This window comes from Carassius gibelio, chromosome A16, assembly GCF_023724105.1.
Source record: "Carassius gibelio isolate Cgi1373 ecotype wild population from Czech Republic chromosome A16, carGib1.2-hapl.c, whole genome shotgun sequence".
In the NCBI taxonomy this organism is placed as follows: Eukaryota; Metazoa; Chordata; class Actinopteri; order Cypriniformes; family Cyprinidae; genus Carassius; species Carassius gibelio.
The window spans coordinates 17,579,155-17,605,867 of record NC_068386.1 but is presented as its reverse complement, the minus strand read 5'-3'; the positions used below and the strand labels follow the sequence as shown (position 1 = coordinate 17,605,867).

Genomic DNA, 26,713 nt, shown 5'->3' with positions numbered 1-26,713 from the left:
ACGATTCAAAGAAAATAGGATATAAAATAACTCTGCCTTTATTCTCCTGCTTCAATTTATGTGTGACTCTGGTCTTAAGTCGCTTGGGTATATTTTTAGCAATAGCCAAAAATCATTAGGATATTAAGTAAAGATCCCGTTCCATGAAGATATTTAGTAAATTTCCTTCCGTAAATATATAAAAACCTAATTTCTGATTAGTAATATGCATTGCTAAGAACTTAATTTGGACAACTTTAAAGGTGAATTTCTCAGTATTTAGTGTTTTTTGCACCCTCAGATTCCAGATTTTCAAATAGTTGTATCTCAGCCAAACATTAAATCAATTTAAAATAAACATCTCAATTAAAAAAAAAAAAATGACACTTATGACTGGTTTTGTGGTCCAGGGTCACATATCTTCTTTGTTTGGGGTCTCAAAAGTTTGACCCACATAGAAAATCTCAGATTAAAAAATCCCATATACAGAAAAGAACCCTCCGCTCTGTGCTTGTTTTCACTCTGATTTCTCTCAGACTAAGGTTCTTCATTTCTGTGCTTCATCTTTGCACCACAAGAGGGAGTCATTATGCTTTCAGATGCTTCCAGTGTCTCATTCACACTCTGTCTACTTGAGACCAATAAAGACTGATTCTTATCTCGTCTATGTTCCATTTTCCTTAGTCTGCTTCAGGGTGCTTAGACTAGCCACAAAACACGCTCACCACTTGCTTTAGAATAATAAAACATTGTAAACCAAGCAGTCTATTGTGATGGGTGTTGCAGCTCTGGACTTGCCCTGGGTATTTGTTACTCCAGGAGGCCAATTTAATGGCTCTCATGGGGGATGTCATAGCCAGGATAGTCCTTCATGGCATGTTATGCTTGGCTAAGGTCTTCCTCAGTCTAAGAAGGATGTCTAATTCGATCTCTGTGTGAAAATCCAAACCTTTGGATGTCCCTGTAGGAGTGGTGGGGTAAAGGCGGAAGTTCAGTTACGCGTGTTGCTGCAAACCAGTCAGCCCAAGTGGATTATGTAGAGACATATGTTATATTTGTGAAACCTAGTTTTTTTTGTTTTTTTTAAGCACATGCAATAATTGTGAATCTCACTAAAATTTGCATATGACATTTTATAACACAAGCAAAAGAGTTAAGATCTTGCATAAAGTAAATTCATAGTTTTGCATTGTGACATTGTTTATTGGCAGTTAGGGGGCAAATATGCTTTTAATGCACTTTTGTCATTTCCATTTTTTAAAGGTGATTCTTGTTAAATGATTGTTTTATGGTCATTTTTGATATCCGTTTTAATTTTTTTAACCAAAACAGAAAACAAAAAAACAAACAGTCACATTTTATCCCAAAAATATCACATTTTAACCCCATCCCCCTCCAAAAAAATGTATTCAGTGTGAAAATGTGTTGTTTTATTTAATGGTCATTAGAGTTGGTGACAATTTATCATCCTTTTTCTTATTTTTTATATTTTTATATTAATATATATTGTAAGACCTGGCCATATTATTGACAGGTTTAAAAAATAAATAAGATAAAAACCCTAAAGAGCTGCCTCAAAGTGCTCTAGAATTAAATATGTTTTGAAACTTTTAAGAATCCTTAAATGCCAAATCAAATACCAAAAAAGTTTTTTCAACCCAACATTTCCTGCTCATCTTCTCTGCCATGTGACTTCTATAATTTCTTCTCTGTAGAGTGATGAGGAAGAGGATGACGAGGTATGCGTGTATCTGTGTGCTTTTCTGCACTTGTGCATGGATGGATTTCACGTTTTTTTTTTGTTTTGTTTTTTCCTGTGATTTCACTGACCTGTAATGTCTAGCATGTATTACCAGAGCATATGCAAGTTTGCACTGTACCTAGAGGACTCAGGGATCAATATTCTAATTGTTTCTTCTCGTATGCAACTATTGGGACTCTCCATGTGGATTTGAACAGAAGATAAGAGCATGTTTAACTACTGTAGAAATAACATGATGTTGAACAAAATCATCAATACAGAGTCTTCACTCAAGTCTTGATGCATTATTAAGCGACTAATGTGTGAATATTTTACTAAACCAGTATGAATAGTCATGTTTTGGCGTGATAGTGAGTATAACAGTGAATTATATATTTGAATCATGTTTATATAAAACACACATTTGTCTGAAGTGAATCTAAATGCGGAAGATATGGAAAACAGTAATGATTGATACAACCATGAATTGATTTCTGTATCATGTCTCTCCTCAGAGTGGGAAGTTTGCAGGAACTCCTCTGGAGGGTCAGGAGTGTCAGCCGCAGGGTTTGGGCTACACGGAGGACGCAGCTGAACATGAGCAGATGACTGCTGTGCTTCGTACCAGCCTGCAGAGCGGCGATAGTCCATCCTCTGTACTCCCCGGCCTCCGCACACGGACTCGAGCCACTCGAGGTATATTCATATCTTTAGAGCTACAGATAATGCTGATTTGCAGTAGCTATAGGAGTCCTAAAAGGTCTGAATTCGACGCAAAACAAAAAAACCAAACAATTGAAAGCAGTTCTCTCCTCGTGTCTCGTTTCCAGGCCATACAGCACTTTTGTCTGCTGCAAATGAAGACGCTTCTAATTGCACAAATGATCCAGCGGATGAGATCATGGAACGGATTGTGAAATCAGCCACTCAGGTCCCCAGTCAGCGCGCACAGCCCCGCGAGAGGAGACGCTCCAGAGCCAACCGCAAATCCTGTGAGTCTGCGAGAACTCCTGCTGAAAGCCTCATCCCTATGCCCTAAGGCCTTCAAAGAGTTTACCCTCAAGAGCAGAAATATTGTGAAATGTTATTACAGTTTAAAAAGACTGTTTTCTAGTTTATCATATTTTAAATGTAATTTAGTCCTGTGATGTAAAGCTGAATTTCCAGCAGCCATTACGCCAGTCTTCAGTGGCACATGATCCTTCAGAGATCATTGTGACATGCTGATTTGGTGCTCAGGAAACATTTCTATGTATTATCAATGTTGAAAACGCTATAATATTTTGCACTCTGGGAACGGTGACACTTTTTTTTTTTTTTTTTTTTTTTTTTTGGTAAATAGACATGTCAGAAGAACAGAATTTATAATAAATGTCTTCACTGTCACTTTTGATCAATTTAATTTTACCTTGCTAAATAAAAACATAAATGAGTGTATGATATATATACTATATTAATGAATCATTTTTTTTTAATGTTTTGTAAATAATTGCAGTTGAAAACCTATTTAGATATGTTTTAAATTAAAATGTAAATAAAAATATTACACTTACAACTAAAAAAATTTAACACATTATTATTATTTATTTTTTTTTACCATCCTTGTTTTGATAATTGATGATGATATGTGGTGATTTATTGATAATATGGGATTAGTTTGAATTGTGATAAATAAATAATCTTAGGGGGTTTAAATAATTCAAATTCTGTATCTCATCTCTCTGTAATATGTTTGTATCATGTGTTTCTCAACAGCGACTTCACTCTCTCATTCATTCCCTTTTGTTTTCTCTACAGTGAGAAGAACACTGAAGAATGGTCTTACGCCGGAGGAGGCGCAGGCGCTGGGGTTGGCCAGCAGCTCTGAGATGCAAGTGTGAGACAGCAGCCGCTCAGGGTCTCTAAACACAAATGAGCTGGAGAAGGTCACTGTAACTTGAGTTTGCTTGAATCTGGAGCGGGTGCAGGTTTCTGCGTTTGAACGGTTATTGGCGTGGACACTTTGTATTCTTACAGGTGAAAGGGATTATAATCACTAACCCATTATACTTTACTTATCCTGGAACATGTAGTCAGACCTTACTCCATTTACTAGCTTATGCATTTTGTCCCAAGAGGATCATTGAAACTACTCAGGTGCATGTTCACTGTTCCTGCAGATTGTTGATGATATCCCAAACATCCGTTTGATTGCATTTTTGGAAGCGAACAAGCACAATGTCCTGGTGCACAACATTTATAGATGCGCACACACACACACACACACACACACACACAGCCTGCAGAATGCTGATTGTCCAGTTCTCCAGTACAGAGACCAATGTGCGTCTCTTACCCGTGTGGCCTTCAGAATGATCCCAAAGAACTGTGTTTGAAGATGACTGGATGCCCTCCCACCATTTTTGTTTGTACTGGCTGTTTTGATGAATATTAAGTAGCAGCACCTTTAGCGTTCCTATCTCGTGTAAATCAGCAGCGATTCTTCTCTGGTTTACTGCTGTGGTAAAACTTGTTTTGTTTTGTTTTATCTGTTTTAAAAAAGCAGGGCTTCTTACGTTAGGGAGAAAAAAAAAACGTAAAACCATTTTCTTTCATTTCTGCTGAACCTTGAAATCTCCTTTTGTGATTTAAACCTGTTGAGCTTGGATAAAGATGATCTAATAACTTGGCACACAAATGAGAACAAACTAGAAAGTCGTCTTTCTCTTTTTCCCTCCAGCTGTCATTTCCTCATACATAATCTCTATAGTAATACATTCATTTCATACCTTGCAACATGCAAAATTAGACAATTGTCTGTTTAAATTAAATAACTTCTATCCATATTTGTTTTTTTATTATTATTTCTATGAGTGCCTTGCAGAAATGTTTTTTGTGAGAATCTTATTATTTGGTCAGAAAAGGAAGGAAGAAAGAAACATTCAGATTTTAGGGAATTTCAAGGGATAGATATAGTTGACCCAAAAATGTTTATTTTGTCATCATTTCCTCTACAGTATTCTTAACCCATCTGGATAAATTGGATATTTTGATCAAGTTGTGAGTCGACAGTTAACTTTCTAGTGATCAGTGAATAAAAACTAGTTCAATTTTCATGAAAAAAAAAGACAAAAAAAAAATAATAACGTCAACACAGCCTTTTCATTTTCCCCCCTCATTGTGGTACCAATCAACCAACGTTTTTTTGTTTTTATTTTACCAGATACACATCCATTGTCAATGATAGTAGTACAATTCAGCACCTTATCATGTGTAGCATGCAATTTCGAAAGGAATTTGAAAATGTAATATTTTAGACATTTTTTTCCACCTTTTCCCCTCAGATTTTTATTCTGAGTATCATGTGGATAAGAGATTAGATACATGTAAAGTAGAAGCTTGACATGATGCTGTAAAATTGTGTAAATGTCACTTAAACGTTTTTATTTTTTTGTTGTGTTCATGTTTTGTTTGTATTTTGTATAGTATAGTGTATCATAGGTCAAAAGCAGTGTTATTTTGTGCAAATCCTAATTTAAGAGAAAATAAGCCATGCATGGTTCAAACAATAACAAATGTGTCAGCAGGCGATGTCATTAAGTGGGTGGAGCCTGTCATGTCCCGATATCCTGTGAACATAGCTTTTGTTTCATGTGTTTACGCAGCACAGACTTGAAACATTGTCATGCACCCATCAGCCCTGCTCAAATGGCCTTTGATATTTTTGCACTCACATAGTTTCACCCATTGCTTCAAGTGCCATAAAACATTGGTTTTGAATAAAAGATGGTGAATGTGAAAATCTGACTTCTAAATTACGAAAGGAAAAGCATTTTCTGTACTTTGCAATAAAACGCTTTTACAGCAACATCAAGGACATAGAGTTGGCCTGATTCTTTCTTAGTAGCAGTGTAATTGTTTTCAGTTGAAAACGTGATTCTATTGAACCAAAATGTGTTTTTTTTTACTGCTAGATACACTGACCACAAATCTAAGTCTGTTTGCTCAAGTAAATGTGAGAAACATTTTAAACGATGTCACGTTGTACAATATAAAGGCACACCTGGATGATATAAATTGTGATTGCGAGTCAAATTGGGTGATTATAAAGTCACAACAACAAAAAAAAGTATAGAAAAGTACAAATTGAGAAGTATAGCACATGCAATTCACACACAAACTCTCCAAGAACAGAGTTGTTAGACATATCACCACCTTTATTTAGGGTCATGTACAGCAGATGGTTCTTTTGCAGTGTCACAGAGCTCCTCTAAAACGAGCTGTGACAACATCGAAACTGATGGAATCTCATTACAATCATAATTGTATGACAATTTTAGTGCAACAACAGACATGTAACATGCCTAATGCAGTAAAGATGTTGGTTGTACAAGACCATACAAAAACAACCTTGTGTTTGTTTGTTTGTTTGTTAGATATATCTATGGCAAAAGTGAGCTTGCATTTGTCCCCATAAATTTTTCAGCAAGAACAGAAAGATGCCAAGGAAAAGCAAAAAAATGTATATATATATTTATAGATATAGATATATCAATGGTAGGTCAAAAAGAAACGAAAAACCAAATAAGCTCAGATCACAGAAAGGAAATAAAAGACAAAATCCAAAGTCTAGGATTCATGGTAAAATCCAGTGCAAACTATGTCTTTTCTGCAAGTTGTATGCCAACTACAAACTAAAGAAAGTGATAAAAGCAAGAGAATATATATTGATTCCTAGCCTTTCTATGTCTACACGATAGCTACACAATGTCCCTGAACAATAGGGTCTGCACAGTACTAGAAGAAATGAATTGTAGAAATTTTAAGTTGGAAGGTTTTCCAAATAGAAACAGCAAGTGCACACCAATGAACGTTCATTCTGCTCTGATTTAGTATCTCTATAAAGCTGAAGGCAGCTGTACTTCTCCTTTTTGCAGTTTTACATGTGCACTTTTTAGGGCTGTAATATCAAATGTCGATTCCGAAGCACCAAAAGTTTTTTAAATCTGACAATGGTTAAAAAAAAAAGGAATGACATTTTTTTTGTGTGTGTATAGTGCAGTTTCTTGAGGAATTATCACTCTAATACAGTTACCTGATGTGTGATAAGAGAAGAAAGTGTATTATTAACTGACAGTTAACTAGTAAAACCAATGCAGGTTTAAGACAATTTCAGCTTAGGACACATCAGGCAAAACAAAAAGAACGAAAGGAAATCGACCTGCTTCGTACAATAACTGCTGTTGACATAAACAGAAATTAATCTTTTTGTTTGTCCTTTTTTCTGCAAACGTAAAAAAAAAAAAAAAATCATATATCAAGCATATGTTGTTTAGGCACTCATGATATGATAATAAAGTGAGTGCATGAGATAATAAAAAGAGTGCTTGCATTTCCCTCACATCCACCTCTGGATTTAGGCTTAACATTGCACAATATCATGTAAATTGCTTTTTTGGAGAGAATACATCTAGTCTTTTCTGGTTTGCATCATTTCAAGCTTCATTGCATATAGATTCCTCCGCCAGATTTCTCACACTAGCAAAGTAAATGTCAATTTAAATCTATAATACCGAATTAATTCATTTATCCACCCACTTGACCAGTCCTTACAGGTCGGGGCAAAATAAATTAGGAAGAAAGCACTCAAACTTAAGAGATGGTGAAGCACACTTACATATGATTAAAGCTTATCATCCACAGTGTTTTAAAAGCCTCAAATGGTTCTATCGGAACATAAACCCCATTTATCTAAACCAGTCAGGTAACTGGAGCTTCCATATTTAAAAACTTTTAAGTTTTAAACTTGTTATACAATACTGTGCAAAAGTCTTAGCCCACTAGTAGTTACACCAACAAAAAAATGGTTTTACGTCAGTTATTTCTATCTTTTGCTGTAGTGTGACATAAGTAAATATTAGTTTACATTTACGAACTCTATTTTTGCCATTAAATGTAATAATCCAGTGAGATTTTTGATCTCACCATCATCCGTCTGGAGTAACATGAAGAAACAGAACAAACTGAGACAGAATAAATCCAGAAGAACTATGGCAATGTGGCAAAGAAACCTACCTGCAAAGCTACCGTATTTTCCAGACGATAAGTCACGCTTTTTTTCATAGTTTGGCTGGTCCTGCGACTTATAGTCAGGTGCGACTTATTTATCAATATTAATTTGACATGAACCAAGAGAAATGAACTAAGAGACATGAACCAAGAGAAAACATTACCGTCTACAGCCGCGAGAGGGCGCTCTATGCTGCTCAGTGCTCCTGTAGTCTACACTGAAGACATAGAGCGCCCTCTCGCGGCTGGAGACAGTAATGTTTTCTCTTGTTTCTAAATAAATGCGACTTATAGTCCAGTGCGACTTATATTTTTTTCCTCATCATGACGTATTTTTGGACTGATGCGACTTATACTCAGGTGCGACTTAAAGTCAGAAAAATATGGTAATTAATTAAAAGTGAATTAATAAAATCCTCAATTTAATAAAATCCTCGATTTACAGCATTTTCACACAAGTGCGTAAAACTTAGCAGAGTACTGTAGCTTTGCAGGTTTCTTGAAACGTTTTGTAGACATTGCCACAGTTCTTTCTCAGTTTGTTCGGTTTCTTCTCGTTATTGCAGAGGGACTGGATGATGGTGAGATCTGACCCTCTCTCTCACTGGATTATTACAATTAATGGCAAAGATAATGTTTGGAAATGTAAATTGACATTTACTACTGACACACTACAGCAAAACATAAAAAATAACTCACTTTAAACCATTTTTTGTTGGTGAAAACACTAGTGGCCTAAGACTTTTGCACAGTACTGTACACATATAGCTTACTGTTCAAATGTAGCACCAACAATTTTTCATGGCAAGTTTTGGGTCTCTAGACTCTATGGTGCACTTAAGAGATAATCAAGAGAAAAAGACAAGAAATATCGGAACTAAAAAAAATACCCCCAGACCAGAGGCTGACCAATCGCTGTAATTCCCCTGGGAAGAAAAAGTGCAGTCACAGTTATCTCCAGGACCTAGGGTAGAAAACCCTGTTTCACAATCTTCCTCTGACGCGGCTAGTGGGGCGACTCCAGCATCTCCATTAGGAAAGTGTCAATGGGGGTGTCTCCAATCAGTTTAAAGAAGAAAAGGTGCTCCAGACACTTAAGGCCAATGGAACGCAATGCAGGAAGTCGGAGGAGAAGCTTGGCAAACCTGCGAGTAAGCAAGCCGATACGTTTATTGATTTTTTTCTGTGACGAAAACATGACTACTTAAGACTTTTATGAATGATTGTGAACTAGGCTTTAGAGTTACACATACAAAAGTGACAGTAAATCAGAAAAGAGATAATTTATATGTAGAAGATTTAAAGTCACAACACAAGAAAGATTCTGAGGGTCAGCGAAACAGTGGACAAAGAATTCATCTTGGCCATTAGCATAATTTATTTGCATGCACAACATAGATTTCTGCATCTGCTTTAACTGGATTGCGGGAGATGGGCAAATAAAACTGAAATACTATAGGCATTTAGGGAATGCATCTCTGTACAGAATACTCACCTCCCCTGCTGATCTGGGTATTTCTGTTTGCAATAGGCTTCCAGGGACGCGTACACTTTCTCTCGGAGAAGCTCCACCTCACTGCTGCTAGTCAGACCTTTGGCATCTAAGAAAAATTGGAAATATTTAGCACAAACATACACCATTCTTTGATATCAAAGGAGTGCATAACATATATGCTACCAAAATGCCAATGAAAGTGTTTACATACACAGTGAGTTTAAAGTAACGGGCACATTTTTGTCTGGTTTTTCCTAAATTGTTAAATGACCTGTACCTGATACTAAAACTGTTTAACCTTTTTTGTGCTTACAATGAATGTCAGTTGGAGTCAAAACAACATTGGACCCCACTCACTTTCATTGAATTGGCAAAAAAAAACATGTAAAAAAAAGTTATATTTATATAATAAACAAGTTATATTGCTTCTGTTTTACGCAGAGTAAAGCAAGACAAACATGTTTGGAACAGCATAAAGGTGAGTAAATTATACATTTTTCTTTTTTAGTTTGAACTATCCACTGAATAATTACAATCAATCAATCAACAAAAAGAATCAAAATCAAAGAAACAAGTCAAATGCAGAAAACCCATTACTGACGTTAGACTTCTAACAAATTTTTAGATAAACCTAAACAATGCTCACCTGGGTTAAACAGAACTATGGCACGCAGACAGCCAAGTTCAGTTTTGTCCATTTGCATATCACGCATCTTACAGACCAGCTCAGTCAGCACCCTGCAGAGGTGTAAAGAATAAGACTAATAACCATTCTGAATCTTCAAATGAGGTCTCAATCCCCCCCCACGAAAGTACTGGGCTTCTATACCAAATAACATCCACACAGGTATGAAGTAAACACAAATAAAGCAGGTATTACCTGTCAAATAAGGCTCCCACCTCTGCACTCTGTGCACTTTCCCTGTACAGAAATTACGAACATGTTAAGCCTCTAATGTACCTATATTATTAAAAAGTTGTAAACATAGAGTTCAGTGTGACCTGTCAAAAAAGGCCTCCACGCCCAAGTTGTGAGTGCTCTCTCTGGGCACATGTAAACCTGTGGCCAACAGAATCTCATCCTTCACGCTGATGGAGCGATGAGAGAAGGCAGCAATCAAGAGCTCATTCCATCCTGTTATGAAAATATAACAAACTTATAGTATAATGCTTTTCGTGTACATTAATCTTTTGGCCACTGAATCACATTGTTGTTTTAACTTCAATGTCTCGTGCCATAAGTGCTGCATTTTAAGACACTTCTCTGTTCTTTTCTATTCGTCTGTACTCCATCTAGCTGTTTTTTAAAAGGAAAAACATCCTATGTATACTTTGATATATACATATATTTTAGAAAAGAAACATTTCGATTAGCAAGGCCACTAAAAAAGGCTGACAAGAGATTAAACCTTCAGTACACAGAGACGGCAGCAAAGTGAGTGTGAGAATGTCAGGTGCTCGTACCAGCCCTGAGCAGAATGACTTGGTCATCCAGGGGCAGCTCAGAGAAGTGAGGGATTCTCTTGGCCCACTCCACCAGAGTGAAGAGCTGTTTGTCTGCAGCCTGACAGATGTTAGTGACTGGATCATTGGGCTGGAGAACAGAGAAGTCACAGAGTCAGTGGAGGAGAGAGTTAAGGGCAAATGCCTCTGGCACTTCTGAACAACATAAAGAGAATTTGTGAACTGATAAAAGTCTGAGTGCTTTATTCTTTGTCAATCTGTCTGTGGGGATATTCAACTCCAAACATTGAGAATTCAAAAGATCCTAATCTCTACACCAGCTCTGGGAATACCAGCATTTAAAGAATTTTAAATAAGGGCTGTTTTTCACCCAACAGGAAGCTGACTTTGCCAGGCAACAGTAGGCAACAATCAATGCTTGGCATAACTTTGCAAAAGAACTGCGTACAACCTTTTAACCAACCTCTGCAACTTCTATTTCAAGGCAACTGCTAACTATGATCAGTTTTACATAAATGGCAAATTTTCTGATAACTTCCAAATATTAGTTTACTGAAAAAAACATCTATATCAGATTATACACAAGTCAATAACCTGATAAGGCAAGAGTAAAACATGTTCAAAATCAGGTTATACTCCGGTAGTGACATCAAAATATATTCCATTCTTTTATTCCATTCCATTTTAACAACCCCCGAGTATTCCAAATTGCTCTCGGGAAACAAGAAACTTGTATGAGCTTGTGCAGTTTCTGTGGATTCAGCATTTTGACTGTTCCACTTCGCCTGCATGAGATGAGATCTCAATTTTTTTTTTTTTTTGGGGGGGGTCGAGAAATAATTGCATTTCATGAAGAGAAATATTGAAATCTTAAGTTTTCAACATTGAATCATTAAATAAATTGAATTCATATGTGATTTTTATAGTTTTGCTAGGAAACTAAGCACAAATAGAGACTTATGGGACTGGTAGAGATGTACGGTAATAAACATTTAAATGAAAATGGCAGTTTTTGGAAACACTTAGCAAAAAAAACTATTTTAAAAAAGTAGAAACACATTAATATCATTATAATACAATATTTTTGTTTACATTGTTAATTCAATAAAATATTGTATAACATTAAAAAATATATATATTCTATACAGTCATGGCCAAAAGTTTTGGCAGTGAAATAAGTTTGTTACTTAAGCTGGTATTCATTCACATTGGCTAAGTTCACACTGCAGGCTGAAATGACCCAATTCCGATTTTTTTGCCCCATGCGACCTGTATCTGATCTTTTCACGACAGTCTGAACGACACAGATCCGATCTTTTCAAATGTGACCCAGGCCACTTGGGTATGTGGTCCTGAATCCGATACGTATCAAATGTTTTGAAATGCGACCTCCGTCTGAACGGCCAGGCCACATATATCCGACCCGTACGTCATTGATACGCTACAAATGTCATAATTCTGCATTGAAGTAGGCGGGAACGAGAAGAGCCACTCACATCAGTATCTCACCATTCCTGGCTGCGACTCAGCACACACACGTTTCTTTGTACCAACGTTGCTAACACTGCTCCACAAAACGCCATTGCGTCTCTTAAAACGAGAAGATTGTAATTGTGCTGGCTCCGTTGGGAAAATAACTTTAATATTGCAAAAAGAGCTACGCTGTTGACTACACTGTTGTTGACATCCATGTTTAACATTTTTTTTGTTTTTTTTTTTTATTCACAAAAGACACTTTATTTCAAACTGCGCACAAATTACATTGTTCTGCCAACTGTAGAGCTGATGTTGATGCTCTCCACGAGTACTGCTTTGACCACTGCAGGTCTTCACATGTGCACTAGCGAAACCTCCTGGCCTCTCTTTCAAACTCCAGAAGTGTCAGGACATCTCGTTCTCTTACTGGGCCCTTCACTTTCCTTGTGATGGATCGGTTGCTGTCATCCATGAACTCAACACGCACCTGGGTACACTGCCCCTGGGAGCCAGTTCTTCCCAGCACTTTAGTAACTCTTAGCGAGTTTGATGGGCTGCACGCGGCTGTCATCCATGATTTCAGCTTAGTTCGGAAAGCTCCCATGTTTAACGTTAGCTACTTCCGCAAACAACGAGTGACGTTGTTCACCGTAGAGTACTCTTCTGCGCATGCGGGTCACTTCTGGGTCATTTCACGTTCACAAAGGAGATCACAAAAGGATTTTTTTTTTTAAATCGGAATTGAGCATTAAGCCCTGCAGTGTGAACGTAGCCATTGTTTCTAGATTATTGTGTGGAGTGATCAATGCTTTTTTTTTTTTTTTTTTAATGGCTAAAAACCTCATTGGCCAAAAAATTTACTTTTCACAAAAAAATAAATAAATTGACTGACACAAAATGACAAGCTAGCATTAACTGATTAATGAATAAACACATATGAAAATATCATCAACACATATGAAATGACTACTTAGGTAAAATAACTATCATACTAATTAGATTGTAAGAGCAGACTGCTTGCTATAAAAGGAGGGAAGAAGCGCTTAAAATCATTGTGTTCTTGTAAGCAATGGTTACCTCTAAAGAAGCATGTGCAGCCATCATTGCTTTGCATCAAAATGGCCTCACATGCAAGGAAATGACTAAAAAAAAAAGATTACACCTGAAAAAAAACATTTACCGGATCACCAAGAACTTCAAGGAGAGAGGTTTGACCGCAGTGAAGAAGTCTTCAGGATGTCCCAGAGTGCAAGCGCCAGGACCGTCTCCCTCTGAGGAGTCAGCTACGGAATCATGCCACCAGCAGTGCAGAGCTTGCTCAGGAATGACAGCAGGTTGGTGTGAGAGCATCTGCACGCACAGTGAGGCCAAGACTTTTGGACAACTGCCTGGTGTCAAGAAGGGCAGCAAAACTTTTTGGGACTTCTGGAAAATGTATTGTTCAGAGAAGAAAAGGTGAACGCTACCATGAGTCCTGTGACATGAAGCAACAGTGAAGCATCCGGAAACCATCCATGCATGGGGTTGCTTTTCGACCAAAAGGGAGTGGGCTCTCTCATAATTCTGCCCCAAAACACTGCCATGAATAAAGAATGGAACGTCCTGCAAGAGCAACTTCTTCCAATGATCCATGAGCAATTTGGTGATGATCCGTGCATTCAGAGCACCAAACAATAGTGATAAAGAAGAGACTCGAAGATCATTATATTGAAATTTTGGATCCGTGGCCAGGCAACTCCTGGATCTCAGTCCCATAGAGAACCTGTTCCCAGTCCTCCAAAGGTGAGTGGACAAGCAGAAGCCCATAAATTGTAATCAACTCTGAGAATTTATAAAGTAAGAAAGGATCGCCATCAGTCAGGATTTAGCCCAGATGCTAATATCCAGCATGCCTGAGCGAATTGCAGAGGATATGAAGAACAAGGTTCAACACTGTAAATATTGACTCATACATTTTTTGCCCATAAAAGCCTTTAAAACTTATGATATGCTTATCATTATCAGTATACCACAGACACAAGTGGAAAAATAATATACAAATACTGAAGCAGCAAATTATCATTACAGCAGCAGCAAAATTATCATTGAAGCAGCAAATTTATTTCACTGTCAAAACTATTGGCCATTACAGTATACCGGAACTGTACAGACCTAAAACCAATGCAAGATTATACTTTTTTCCCGGAATGTTTCCAGGTTGCTTATATATATATTTATATTATTTGTAGACTTTCTAAACAAGAAGTGCAATATGCAGACATGAGTGGCATGTAAATATACTTACTGAACCAGTGGCATCAGAGTGCAAGTCTGATCTGTGCTCTACAGCTGTCTCGGCCTCCAGGATCTTTTCCACAGGCATCTCCTCATTGGCTGAACTGCTGCATTCATAGTCTCCATCCCGTTCCTTATTCTTCTGACGCTCATCCTGAACAGCTGGGGGAAGATAAAAGAGGGTAAACTTATAAATGTCAAGAAATCAGCCCGGCCACCACTAACACTGTTTCTATTGGTCCATGATCTGGTCACTAAATTTGGGCTTTAGTCCATATAACACAGCAATAGTTCTCAGCTCTTCAGATAATAATTCACGAACCACTCAAATGATTCAGTGAGGCATTGAATGCAAATATTCAAGAACCATTAATGGAACCAAATGCCAAAATCATCAATATCATAAGAGGTTCTCAGTTCCCAACCCTAGTTTTTGTCCAGCTGGTTGTTTTCCACCAACATAAAACACGCTATCATTCAGCTGTCATGAGCTGGAGACTAATAGGGTATTTGTTCCTACATTGTTTAACTAAACCCAATCAATCCACCTGTCATAGCAGCTCAATATAATCATTGTGCACCTCCTAACACATGCTTTGACTGACACCATCTTCTCATATGAAAACAATGCAGAATTTCCGTGACATAATGCTGATCTACCATTAAACCCATTCAAACACCAGCTGGATTACATAATGCTATTACAGTGTCTTTCACCTGACACCATTCTCCACCTACAGAACCTGTATTTTACTGACCATACAGCTTGTGTTTTACTTCATCCTATAGATGGTATATCTTTAGTGGAAGGCTGACAGGTACCCACCCTCTCTTTTCATTCCCGTGGCCAGGCACTTCTGATAGCGGCAGTACTGGCAGCGATTGCGCTGACGTTTATCCACCAGACACTCCTTGTTGTCCCTGCAGGTATAGCTCAGGTCCTTCCTGACTGTGCGCTTGAAGAAACCCTTACAGCCTTCACAGCTGTGCACGCCATAATGCTTCCCTGCAATCAGAAATTATCTTCACATTACCTTTGAGCTGCAAAGAAATGTCATTTTTCAAAACATTCAATGTAAACAACATCCCCTGTATAATGATGCTACAGGGGTCAATGACACAAGATTGCTCACAATAATAATATTATTAATTCATAATAAAGGCAAATCTAGTTAAAAAAATTATACAATCTTCACATTCTTAGAAATGTATTAATTAATTTAGTTTCGGATAGTTATGAAAAACTTTCATATCATTTTCAAGTTTCAACTTAATGACTAAAAATGTCATGTGGTGTAAGTAAAAACTATTGACTTGTTCAGTGTCGTGTCGTAGCTGTGTGGGTGAGGTCGGCGTGGGGGAAAACAGTCCTTTCCCTTCATTGGAAAAGTATGGTTTAGACTCAGAATGGCCTACATAAAATAATTTCTGCCACTCGACAGCGCAACATATGAATAAAAACTGAGCCGTATTGGGTCAGACTGTCCGTACGGTATCTGTGCCTGAACAAACGACCCAATGAAATGGAAAAAAGTGTCGTTTCCAGACATTTTCTGTTACCTAATGGAGCAAGAGGCCGCTTACTACAAGCCTATATAAGAACGAGATGACTTAAGAAAAGTAAACATTTGACGTTTTGCTTTGCTTAATTTTAATAAAGTGTTAAAATCTTGAATAAAAGCCTGTCGTACTTTATTATTTATATATAAAAAATAAAGTAAAATTTACAAAACAGGTCCAATGAAATGCCTTGAAATATGCAGCGCCATTCTTTGTGGTCTGTGCTTTCAGCACTGCACCAAGCAAAAATCTTTCGAAATCATAAAAAGTAAAGATTAAATGGGGGGGTGAAATTCTCGTTTTCACTCAATATCATGTTAATCTTGAGTACCTATAGAGTAGTACTGCATCCTTCATAACACTTTGGTTTTATTATATTCATAAGAGAAAGATAGTCTGTACTGATTTTTCCCGGAAAAACACAAGCGACTGGAGGCGTGACGTGTGGGCGGAGCTAAAGAATCACGAGCACCAGTTGCGTTGAGAGCGTTCGGAAGCTGTGACAGCTGTGAAGGCTGAAACTGAACGAGAGCAGCAGCAGCAAGGACTCGCTCCGAGCGGGGCTCGAACCCGGGTCTCCGATGGGAGGCGGACGCACTAACAAGGAGGCAGAGATATTTTAAGCAGTTTTATTCACCGCATGCGGTTCCAACACACAATCGTGACCCTTTTTCGTTGGGATTGCATCATCCTTAAGAAATAAACGATACGCAAATCCGTCGTCAAACTGGGCCTTGTTTGTAAAACAAGCATCTTCGAAATGCAGGGAACAAACAAAAACACTACGTTTAATTAGTTCTTCTCTGGTGGCACTTTCTGTGTAAGCATCTACGTTGTGCGCAACTTGGATAAGTTACAACAGGTAAAATAAGTGAGCTGTGTGGATGCTAGGGCTGGGTTGATAATATGGTTTTCTCAATTATATTCAACCTTTTTACAATGAAGTCCATGATATTCAAACAATAAATCAATTAGAGCTGAAGATTTTTGCACGAACCCGATTGGACCCGAGGGGTTCGGGCTTAATTTATATCATCTTACGCGGGTCAGGCTCGGGTCGGGCTCAGGTTGGCGCTCCAGTTTGCGAGGTAAACAAACGGTCATGTAATGTGTTTCGATTAGCACGAGAAAGATGAGAAAATGGCTTGCCTCTGGCGATTACGTTTTGTTTGCACCAGCAACTAAAGCAAAGTCTGAGGTGTGGAGAAGTTTTGACCATGTTTATAATGAGAATAACGCGTGAATAATGACGCACCATCAGTGAACGCAGTAATGCGCTGAAGACATCTACAGTGGATTCAATCATTTTCCTCCACAAAAACATGTAGGCTTAGCCTAATCGCTGTGAGTAAAGTTTTTTCAAATGATAACTAAATATTCATTGAGTCTTAAATGCATAATGTGGACAAAGTATTTACGCCAATGTTGGCATTCTTTTATTAAATGTCAGCTGCTAGTGTCGAAGCAAATCCGGCGGAGCCTTTATCTTAATTTCGTTATTGCCAAATACCAATTTTAACTTAAAATTTATCTTAATTTAATTTGTATAAAAAAACTCATTTTTATTGGTGCGTTGGTCTATTTATAGGCTAAATGAGCCTATGCTTTTTTAGAGTTGTGAGATGTTACGATGTTACAGAGGACTTATTTTATTTCTTTATTCCAACTTCCAAGTGGCCTAGTCTACGTTAGTTATGAATAAATTATGTTAAAACATGTATAAATGACTCATTCTTGACAAAAGGAAAAAGAGGCTGTGTGTGTGCGCACATTTGAATAATGTTGGGCCGTAAACGAGTTCGGGCTTTTAAAAAGCTTTCTATCAAAATGTACTTGTCGGGTTTGGGCCGAAACCTCTCGGGCTCGGGATCTGTCAGGCCTAACTTTTAAGGCCCGATTACAGCTCTAAAATCAATACCATTTTGATGCTCTTTACGTGGCAGATGGTGTGAGAGATCATTGTAGCTGCCTCAGTTCAAGTGCAAGGGTGAACTGTTGAGCTCTTGCTCTTTAACACTAGTTATAGCATTAAATAAACATGAATGAACATCAGAAGGTATGTTGAAAGAAACATCACACCTTTACTGAGTCTCATGTAAACACAAAATCAGTGATTCAGCTGCAGATAGATGCCAATAAACCAGCTTCTAAACAATGTCATGTAACACTGCATTTACCTCAGAAAAGCAATAACACTAGAGAGGAGCACTTGATAAATAAATGCACTATATTAGAAATGCATTATAGTTACTTAATCTGCTAGTGATGTCTTTATTATTTAATGCATGTTTGGATTCAGATAAATCTGTCATAATAGTTTTTATAACAGGCATTGACTGTTATGATTTTTTTTTCCCCCATCAAGAGCCCTAGTGGACAAACTTCTTTGTGACCAAAAATTATTGTAATAATGCAATATAAAAAATTCTCCAGCTAAAATACTGAAATGTTCTATGTTGTCAAAGAACTTTACTATGACCTGTTTATCTCCTGAGTACATGATCCCCTGAATAGCATCCAGTGTTCTGAAGATCTTTAAACTCAAATTACATTTAAAAACTGAAACAGTTTTGTTTTTCCCACTAATTGAAAACTTTCATTTTGTTTTCGGGAAAATCGTATCACTAATAAAAAGGCAATAAGGATGCTCAATATTCTAGTACACACCCGATGAACGGTCTCCACAAATGGCACACATGCGTTTCTGGGACAGCATTGGCCCTGAGCCACTGACAGTCTTCAAGCCAAATGGGGGTTTCACATCATCAGAGCTGCTGACAGCATGTAACCCAGACACAGACATGGAGGAGTTCATCTGCATGGGATAAACAGAAGAGAAGTCATAATAGAAAAACAAAGTCATCAGGCACACAGTAAAGAAGTAAAAGACCACAAGAACATATCATGTCGCTCACTTGAGAGATGCTGATGGGTCCATAGCCAACAGATGGTGTGCCGGGAATGCCAGGAGAGCCGATGGACGAGCTGACGGCTGACAGTGGCGAATCTACGGAGCTGACAGGGCTACTGACGGCAGAAGTGGAGGGCGTTATGGAGTTCATAGATACGCACTGGACTGGCCAATAGAGAGGAGACTGTTGATCATTGATAATTCACTGAAATATAGATTAAAAGAGAGATATGGACACAAAGAGGGATTCAGACACGATATATTGATTGTGATGAAAGATTTCTGTAATATTCTTGGATATATCATTAAAGTCCCAAGATGATAATTTCAGTGAAAAATGGAAAATAAGGCGAAGCAGGCTCCAAACTCACAATATTCACATTTTTAAATGCGTTTAATCTTGAGTATCTCAGAAAATATGTTAAAAATGTTCCAATGTGTACATTAGGAAAGAAAATGGGGCGTTTTGCCTGCTGTTTACTGCTCTGCTAATTCTGCTGCAGATTAGGCCGATGTTTAAGGGTGTGTATCAAAAACTCAACTATTGGCTACCTAGACAGCATATTGGGGACTCGCGTGAGAGTGTTTAAACGTTTTAATGTCAGTCTATTGTGACCTACAATGAAGTCTAGATGGGTACCTATATCTTACTATGTTCGAAACTTCGAACATGCCTATATCGCCCAAAATGCTGCCTAAGTAGGCAGCTTACTAGGTTTTCGGACGCAGTCCAAATCTGTTCCTTATAATCACCCCACCATCAGCGCTAATGTCTGCCAACTCCGTATGAAATTGATAATGAGATGAAAAAAAATCGTGCTAAAAGCGCATCTTAACATGATAACGAACGTTATTTTGATGCTCCGTGCAGCGTTTGGATTATTTATTATTTAGAACGCAGCGTGGAGTCCAGCTAATATGCTAACGACGGCTAACGGACTGTTTATGATTAAAAGAAAACCATTTGATCCACCCTTTCACATTTAATACCCCGTTTAAAGCACACAAATGACTCCATGTACGTAAAATTATTATTTTGTACGGCATACAAACACTTGTATGCTAAAACACAAATGGAAAAACGCAACAATACGGACAGCCGTGTTAGCTTAGCTTAGCCTAGCCAGGCTCGTCCAAGTGTTTGTTTGTTTTTTCGTCATTTTTAAACAAGTTTGAAGAGTTTATATGAGCATATCGACTCCGGTCTCACCCATCAAACGTCGAATCCTCCACAGCAACAATTCTTGTCCTTTAAACCATCGTTTAATCTATATTTTACCGTTTACGCCATAAATGTTTGCATCCAGACAAATACCTTGTTAGTCAAGCCTCCTAGTGGATACTCCGAGTCTGTTCCATAAGAAATATATGCAAGCAAATAAATAAATAAGCAAACAATTAAATAAATATATACACGCAGAAAAGCACTACGTGTTCTTTTGGTTATTAAAATGTGTTATTTAGTTTGAAAGCATTGGAATAGCCACATCAGTATTATTTAAGAATAAACAAATAAGATTGGCTATTATTCAATGAATGTATCATAGAGAACTGAAGATATAGGCTACTGTACATTCCAAATCAGAATCAATCACAAAAAGTATGTCAAGTTAGCCCTCTATGGTATAAATCTAAATGTTTTCTAATTATATATATATATATATATATAAAGCCACTTAAAACTTTTTTTTTCACTTAAAAAAAAAAAAAAAAAAAAAGAAAAAAAAAAAAAGTGGGGAAGTCGTGGCCTAATGGTTAGAGAGTCGGACTCCCAATTGAAAGGTTGTGAGTTCGAGTCCCGGGCTGGAAGGAATTGTGGGTGGGGGGAGTGCATGTACAGTTCTCTCTCCACCTTCAATACCATGACTTAGGTGCCCTTGAGCAAGGCATCGAACCCCCAACTGCTCCCCGGGCGCCGCAGCATAAATGGCTGCCCACTGCTCCGGGTGTGTGTTCACAGTGTGTGTGTGTGTACACTGCTCTGTGTGTGTGCACTTCGGATGGGTTAAATGCAGAGCACAAATTCTGAGTATGGGTCACCATACTTGGCTAAATGTCACGTCACTTTCACTTTCATATATATATATATATATATATATATATATATATATATATATATATATAGATAGATAGATAGATAGATAGATAGATATAGATATAGATCTATATATATATATATATATATATATATATATATATATATATATATATTTATATTAGGGGTGTAACGGTTCACAAAATTCACGGTTCGGTTCGATACGATACACTGATGTCACGGTTCGGTTCGGTTCGGTTCGGTTCGATACGTTTTAGATACAGCAAAATGTAAAAACATCTCAACTTTTCAGAATGCCGCAAGCGCACCGCGGGTCATGTGACAAGAACTAACCAATCAGCTTCATCCTTTCCCGTAACAACGTTGAGAGCTCAGCCAAGATGAAGGATCAGCTGATCATAGTTGTATATGGATTGCAATTTTGAAATAAATTTAGTAGCAGAGCTACTGCAAGCGATTTTTAGAGCTGCAAATCCATTTATCCTTCGCTGAAATTTCCGCGTCTCATGGAGAGAGCACGTCATTGTTGCTTAGCAAAGACAGACGCCTCATGAGCGCTTCTGCCCGAGCGCTTTGGAAAGGAGGAGAAAGACGCGCTTAGCGTTTTCCACGCGTTTTTAGGAGCGATATGTGAACGGCCCCTAAGGCGCTCGCTCACTCAGCACGCGCTGATGGCTCGTTGCAAAATGTCGAATGCCTTTAACAGACCAGAAATATAAGATCCTAAAATAACCAACAGGTCTGGTGTTTGGGTTGGATTCCCTGTAAGCTATAGTTTCTAAATGCTGCAGGGATAGTTTGCTGCGTGCATGTTTCTCCTTTTTTTCGTCTTTTCCCAGATAGTACTGACGCATATATCCCAGATATTCCCGCTGGGTTTTTTTTTTTTTTTTTTTTTTTATTCCCGCTGGTGTACCCTGTCATGTTGCAGATGCGACATACCGTTGTTTTTTTATCCACCACTCTCTTGCCATCACCATTATAGCTTAAAGGGAATCCAAAGTGCACCCAAACACCAGACCTGTTGGTTATTGGAGGATCTTCTCATTTCTAGTCTGTTAAACGCATTGGCTATTTTGCAACGAGCCTTCAGCGTGTACTGAGTGAGCGAGCGCCTGCTGAGTAGCCTAACATAAACATATAAGATGGTGTTTTTTTCTTCTTCGGGAGTGTCAGGGGCGTTGCCTGTTACGTTGTTTGGGTTATTGGGCTACCTTGTTGAACGCATATCATTATATTTCTCTCTCTCTCTCTCTTTTTTTTTTTTTTTTCAAATATAATTAATTACTCCAACGAACCGTTCGGTATACATAATGCGTACCGCGTACCGAACCGAAAGCGTCGTACCGAACGGTTCAATACGAATACGCGTATCGTTACACCCCTAATATATATATATATATATATATATATATATATATATATATATATATATATATATATATATATATATATATATATATATATCAGGTCTCTATGATGCATTAATAATAATTTATATATACAAACATTTTATGAAATACACATTTTCTGTAGCTGGCACTACTGTTCAGCACTGGCAGGCAGTATAATTACCTTTATGCATGTGTTGTGTATGCAGTGCCAAAGAATATAAATTTTTGTGTAAATCATGCATTTGGGTCATTTCCTGTGACTATTGGCATTAGCAGAGATGCTCTAATGATAACTGCACAAGTCAGAATTTATTTGACATTCACTTGTTGTTATCATAATTGATATGGATTAAACACTATCGGGTGTCCATACTGTAAGTCCATGTTCCCCAGACATGTCCTACTTTTGTCCCTAAAAAAATGTGTCTGGCTGGGATTTCTTAATTGCCCAAAATGTTGGGGATTCATCTTTTTCCCTAATCCCGCTCCCACTGAATTTCTGATCATTGCCGCAATGCGCAACATGTTTTACGCAATCTGTAAAGGGAGCAGATATTTGTCAATGAGCTCAGGATCGGTTCAACAGCCAAAAACTCAATCATGGTCTAGTCAGTCATCTCTCCTTATTGTTGACATGTGATCAGTCAAATCTGACTCCTGCAGCGTTTGTTGGATACAGGGTTGCCAAGTCCATGTTTTTTCCACAGAATTGGGCTAGTTTTAAACTGTTGCCATGGGTTTATTTTCCCAAGTTGGTTAAAGGTTTGAATGATTGCATGAAATGCTTGTATTGAAACATTTTGCATACCTAAAGCTTTCATTGACTTTTACATTAACCGTTCCCTCCTGGTGGAATGACCTGCTCAACTCAATCCAACCAGCTGAGTCCTTAATATTTTGAAGAAATGGCTTAATTTGACCCTTTAACATTTGCACTCTCTATTCTATTTTTATTCTAACTACTTGTTTTATTTATAAAGAAAGAAGAGCCTCTTAATCTCTATTCTTTCTACTTATTTTCTGTTTATTTATTATAAATAATGGCCTTCTTACACTCACATTTCTCTCACCAGCCTCTGTTTATCCGAGAGCTTGAAATGGAGAGGGTGAGCATACCTGGGGGTCCACATCAATGAGTACTTCACCCGGACACTCAACACCACCCAGCTGGTAAAAGCACAACAGTGTCTGTACTTCCTGAGGAGGCTAAGAAAGTTTGGCACGTCACCTAAGATCCTCAAAAACTTCTACAGCTGTATAATTGAGAGCATCTTGACCAACATTTTATGATTTTGATCTGGTAAAAAGGACGACACCAAATTATTTTTGCTTTCAGTTGAAAAGTGACAGAAGCTTTTCAAAAGCTATTTTCCACATGCATGTTTTCAAGTGTTTGTAGTGCTTAGCATACCATGAATAACAGTCAGTGTGCTGATCATTTTCTTTATAAATAAATCCATTATTATTAGTATTATTATTATTATTATTATTATTATTATTATTATTAGTATTATTTTGCTCTTCTCAGGGCTTTTGTTCTTCACTTCAAGCTAAAAATCTCAATATTAACACTTCATAAATATCAAAAAGAACTGGACTGAGGCTCAGAGATTCTTTCGTGAAATGTACACTGACAAATGCAATTGTGAATAATGAAGATGAGGTGAACAGCTTGTTAAAAGCCAAAGCTGATGATTCATTTGGTGCATATATTGGAGTTTATAGAGGTGAAGTGTTCAGATGGCACCGGACCCTGCCATACAGTTTCTACAATGAAAGGACATCTGAAAACTGGAAAAATAACCAACCAGCTGTGCCTCAGTTGACAAAAATGGCCAGTGGTTCAATGATAGCTGTGACATACAAAGGGAATTTGTATGCATTAAATGGTAAGATTTTATATTGTACAATTGACTGTTCATTTTATTTATCACTATACATAGTTTTACAGCATTACATTCCCACTGTTTTTATTTATTATAACATATATAATAGTGATCCAGTTTCATAAACTTATTTTCATAAACATATTAGCGGCAATCAATTATCTTTTGCTTGTCATTTGTCTGTAGCAACAGCAATCCTAATTGAGGCGAAAAAAATCCTGCAGCGAGGCCCAAGAATATTGTACAACTCTTCACGCACATTCTGTAAGGAAGGGTCAGAGTTGGGAAGATCCATTTTCAGCTTTAGTAAAGTTAACAAAATCAAACAGGCAATAATCAGTCAGCGGCGTCATGACAACAGAGACAATCCAGGGGAGCAAACTGTAACAGATCAAGGGTCAAGGCAGGCGCCAGACAGGGAATAGTGAGTAGAATCCAACAGTGTGGTCACAAGGGCAGGCAGCAGAGAATCACATGATAACAAACAGTCCAGGGTCATACACAAGAGATCAAACTAACAGGAAGAAATGCTTAGAGATGTTGCCAGGGCAATACAAGACTTTGCAAGACTAGTGGGGCAGCCTAATGTTAGAGATTTGGACCTGTAACCCGAAGGTCGCCGGTTCGATTCTCGGTGCTGGCAGGAGTTGTAGGTGGGAGGGAGTGAATGAACAGCACTCTCTTCCACCATCAATACCCATGGCTCAAGTGCCCTTGAGCAAGGCACTGAACCAGTGTAACGAATGCACACACGAAACAAGAGGTTAAATTTCAGTGTTTTAATAGGTTAGGTCTGGTTAGGTAAGCCTTAAATATAGAACATGAACAGGTTAAGGGTGGCCTACGTGGCCATGATGGGATAGGACGAGCGCTCAGGAAGTTTGGCTGAGATGTGACGAGGCTCTGGAAGTTCTGCAGGGATGTGAAGAGGCTCTGGTAGTTCAGCAGACGTGAATAAGCTCTGGTAGTTCAGCAGAGACGTGAAGAGGCTCTGGTATTTCAGTAGAGATGTGAAGAGGCTCTGGTAGATCTGTGGTTATTTGACTGGGTTCAGGAAGATCAACTGTGGTTTGACTTCATTCAAGAAGATCAACGTTGACTTGACTTGACTCAGGAAGATCAACGGTGACTTGACTTGAGTCTTAATGGTGAATTGACCTGACTCTGGTGGGTCACCGGGGACCTGACTCGATGCTGGAGGGGCCACGGGGACCTGACTTGACTCTGGAAGGGCCATGGGGACCTTACTCGACTCTGGAGGGGCCACGGGGACCTGACTCAACTCTGGGAAATCAGCGGAGACCTGGTCAGTGGGGACCTGACTTGACTCTGGACGGTCACCTGTGGCGGCCACCTTGTGCTGTGGCGCTGGGCTTGCAGCCACCTTGTGCTGTGGCGCTGGGCTGGCGGCCATCTTGTGCTGTGGCGCTGGGCTGGCGGCCATCTTGTGCAGTGGTGCTGGGCTGGCGGCCATCTTGTGCTGTGGCGCTGGGCTTGCAGCCACCTTGTGCTGTGGCGCTGGGCTTGCAGCCACCTTGTGCTGTGGCGCTGGGCTGGCGGCCATCTTGTGCAGTGGTGCTGGGCTGGCGGCCATCTTGTGCTGTGGCGCTGGGCTGGCGGCCATCTTGTGCAGTGGTGCTGGGCTGGCGGCCATCTTGTGCAGTGGTGCTGGGCTGGCGGCCATCTTGTGCAGTGGCGCTGGGCTGGTGGCCATCATGTCTGGAGAGACGGGTGTGGTCTGTGTATCCCATTGACTATGATGGTGAAGGTAACTGGTGAACCCCCAATAGACCAGGACCTCCAGCTCAGACATCAAGAATAGATCCTTCAGGGCCTCATCATTATACCCCAGCCCCACTGCTATTGTCCAAAAGACTTAAGCCAAACCACCCACCTCACTCCCCTGTTGACAGAGGGTGGTTAGGTTCGACAGTCTCCCCATCCGCTCCTCTATGGTGGTTGGGAAACGGACACGAAATCCCACACTGCTGGATCTGGGCATGATGGAGTCCTTCTGTAACGAATGCACACAAGAAACGAGAGATCCAATTGCAGTGTTTTAATGGGGTAATCCAAAATCAAATCCAAAACAATGAAAGCAGTCCAAAAAACAAGAAACATGAAAAACACAAGGGAACACGAGAAAGCCGGTTGACGGAAAAGAAGGACTCCATGAAACAGATAGAAACAGACCAGTTTACATAGACAAGTGAAAACGATGAAAGTGGAGACAGCTTAGTGCAATTAACAGTGATGAAAGGGACAAAGGCTTAGTTGGAAATGTAGTGCCTGCAGTGGGGTGATAAGATACTCATAAGTTTTCTTTAAGTGAACTTGACATCATACTTTAAGTATACTACTATGTCCCTATTTAGGTTTTAATGTGTATACTGTATATTTTGTTATATGTATATCTGAACACACAAAAC

At 38.6% G+C, this 26,713-nt stretch overlaps 2 protein-coding genes and 1 pseudogene across 4 annotated transcripts in view; 1 reads left to right on the top strand and 2 right to left on the bottom strand.

The window, feature by feature from the left end:
• LOC128030811 (FH1/FH2 domain-containing protein 3-like) overlaps positions 1 to 5,573 on the top strand; it is a 184,722-nt gene extending 179,149 nt beyond the window's left edge. For 2 of the 3 annotated variants that reach the window (XM_052618824.1, XM_052618822.1), the window contains exons 23-25: positions 2,236 to 2,416; positions 2,551 to 2,712; positions 3,518 to 5,573. In XM_052618824.1, coding sequence (XP_052474784.1) covers positions 2,236 to 2,416; positions 2,551 to 2,712; positions 3,518 to 3,600 — 426 coding nt within the window. In that variant the 3' untranslated portion in view covers positions 3,601 to 5,573. Of the gene's footprint in view, positions 1 to 1,694; positions 1,719 to 2,235; positions 2,417 to 2,550; positions 2,713 to 3,517 lie in introns of all 3 variants that reach the window. The other variant, XM_052618823.1, reaches the window with a different exon arrangement.
• A 322-nt stretch (positions 5,574 to 5,895) lies between these two features.
• On the bottom strand, positions 5,896 to 20,314 carry LOC128030812 (retinoic acid receptor RXR-beta-B). The gene is made up of 11 exons (XM_052618825.1): positions 20,159 to 20,314; positions 18,953 to 19,153; positions 18,705 to 18,852; positions 15,304 to 15,483; positions 14,488 to 14,639; positions 10,728 to 10,857; positions 10,266 to 10,398; positions 10,144 to 10,185; positions 9,910 to 10,001; positions 9,264 to 9,369; positions 5,896 to 8,913 (listed from the first exon to the last, which is right to left on the bottom strand). Exons 2-11 carry the CDS (start codon positions 19,097 to 19,099, stop codon positions 8,775 to 8,777), a joined length of 1,269 nt encoding a protein of 422 aa, XP_052474785.1. The 5' UTR covers positions 19,100 to 19,153; positions 20,159 to 20,314; the 3' UTR covers positions 5,896 to 8,774.
• On the bottom strand, positions 12,427 to 13,377 carry LOC128030813 (40S ribosomal protein S28-like; annotated as a pseudogene).
• Positions 20,315 to 26,713: the final 6,399 nt, after the last annotated feature.

Bases quoted from the DNA above. Each gene is read 5' to 3' on its own strand.
- LOC128030812 (XM_052618825.1), bottom strand. From the start codon at position 19,099: ATGAACTCCATAACGCCCTCCACTTCTGCCGTCAGTAGCCCTGTCAGC. The intron at 18,853-18,952 runs GTGAGCGACATG...TATCCCATGCAG, and splicing joins GACCCATCAGCATCTCTCAA to ATGAACTCCTCCATGTCTGT. The intron at 10,858-14,487 runs GTAAGTATATTT...TCTGTTCTCCAG, and splicing joins ACTCTGATGCCACTGGTTCA to CCCAATGATCCAGTCACTAA.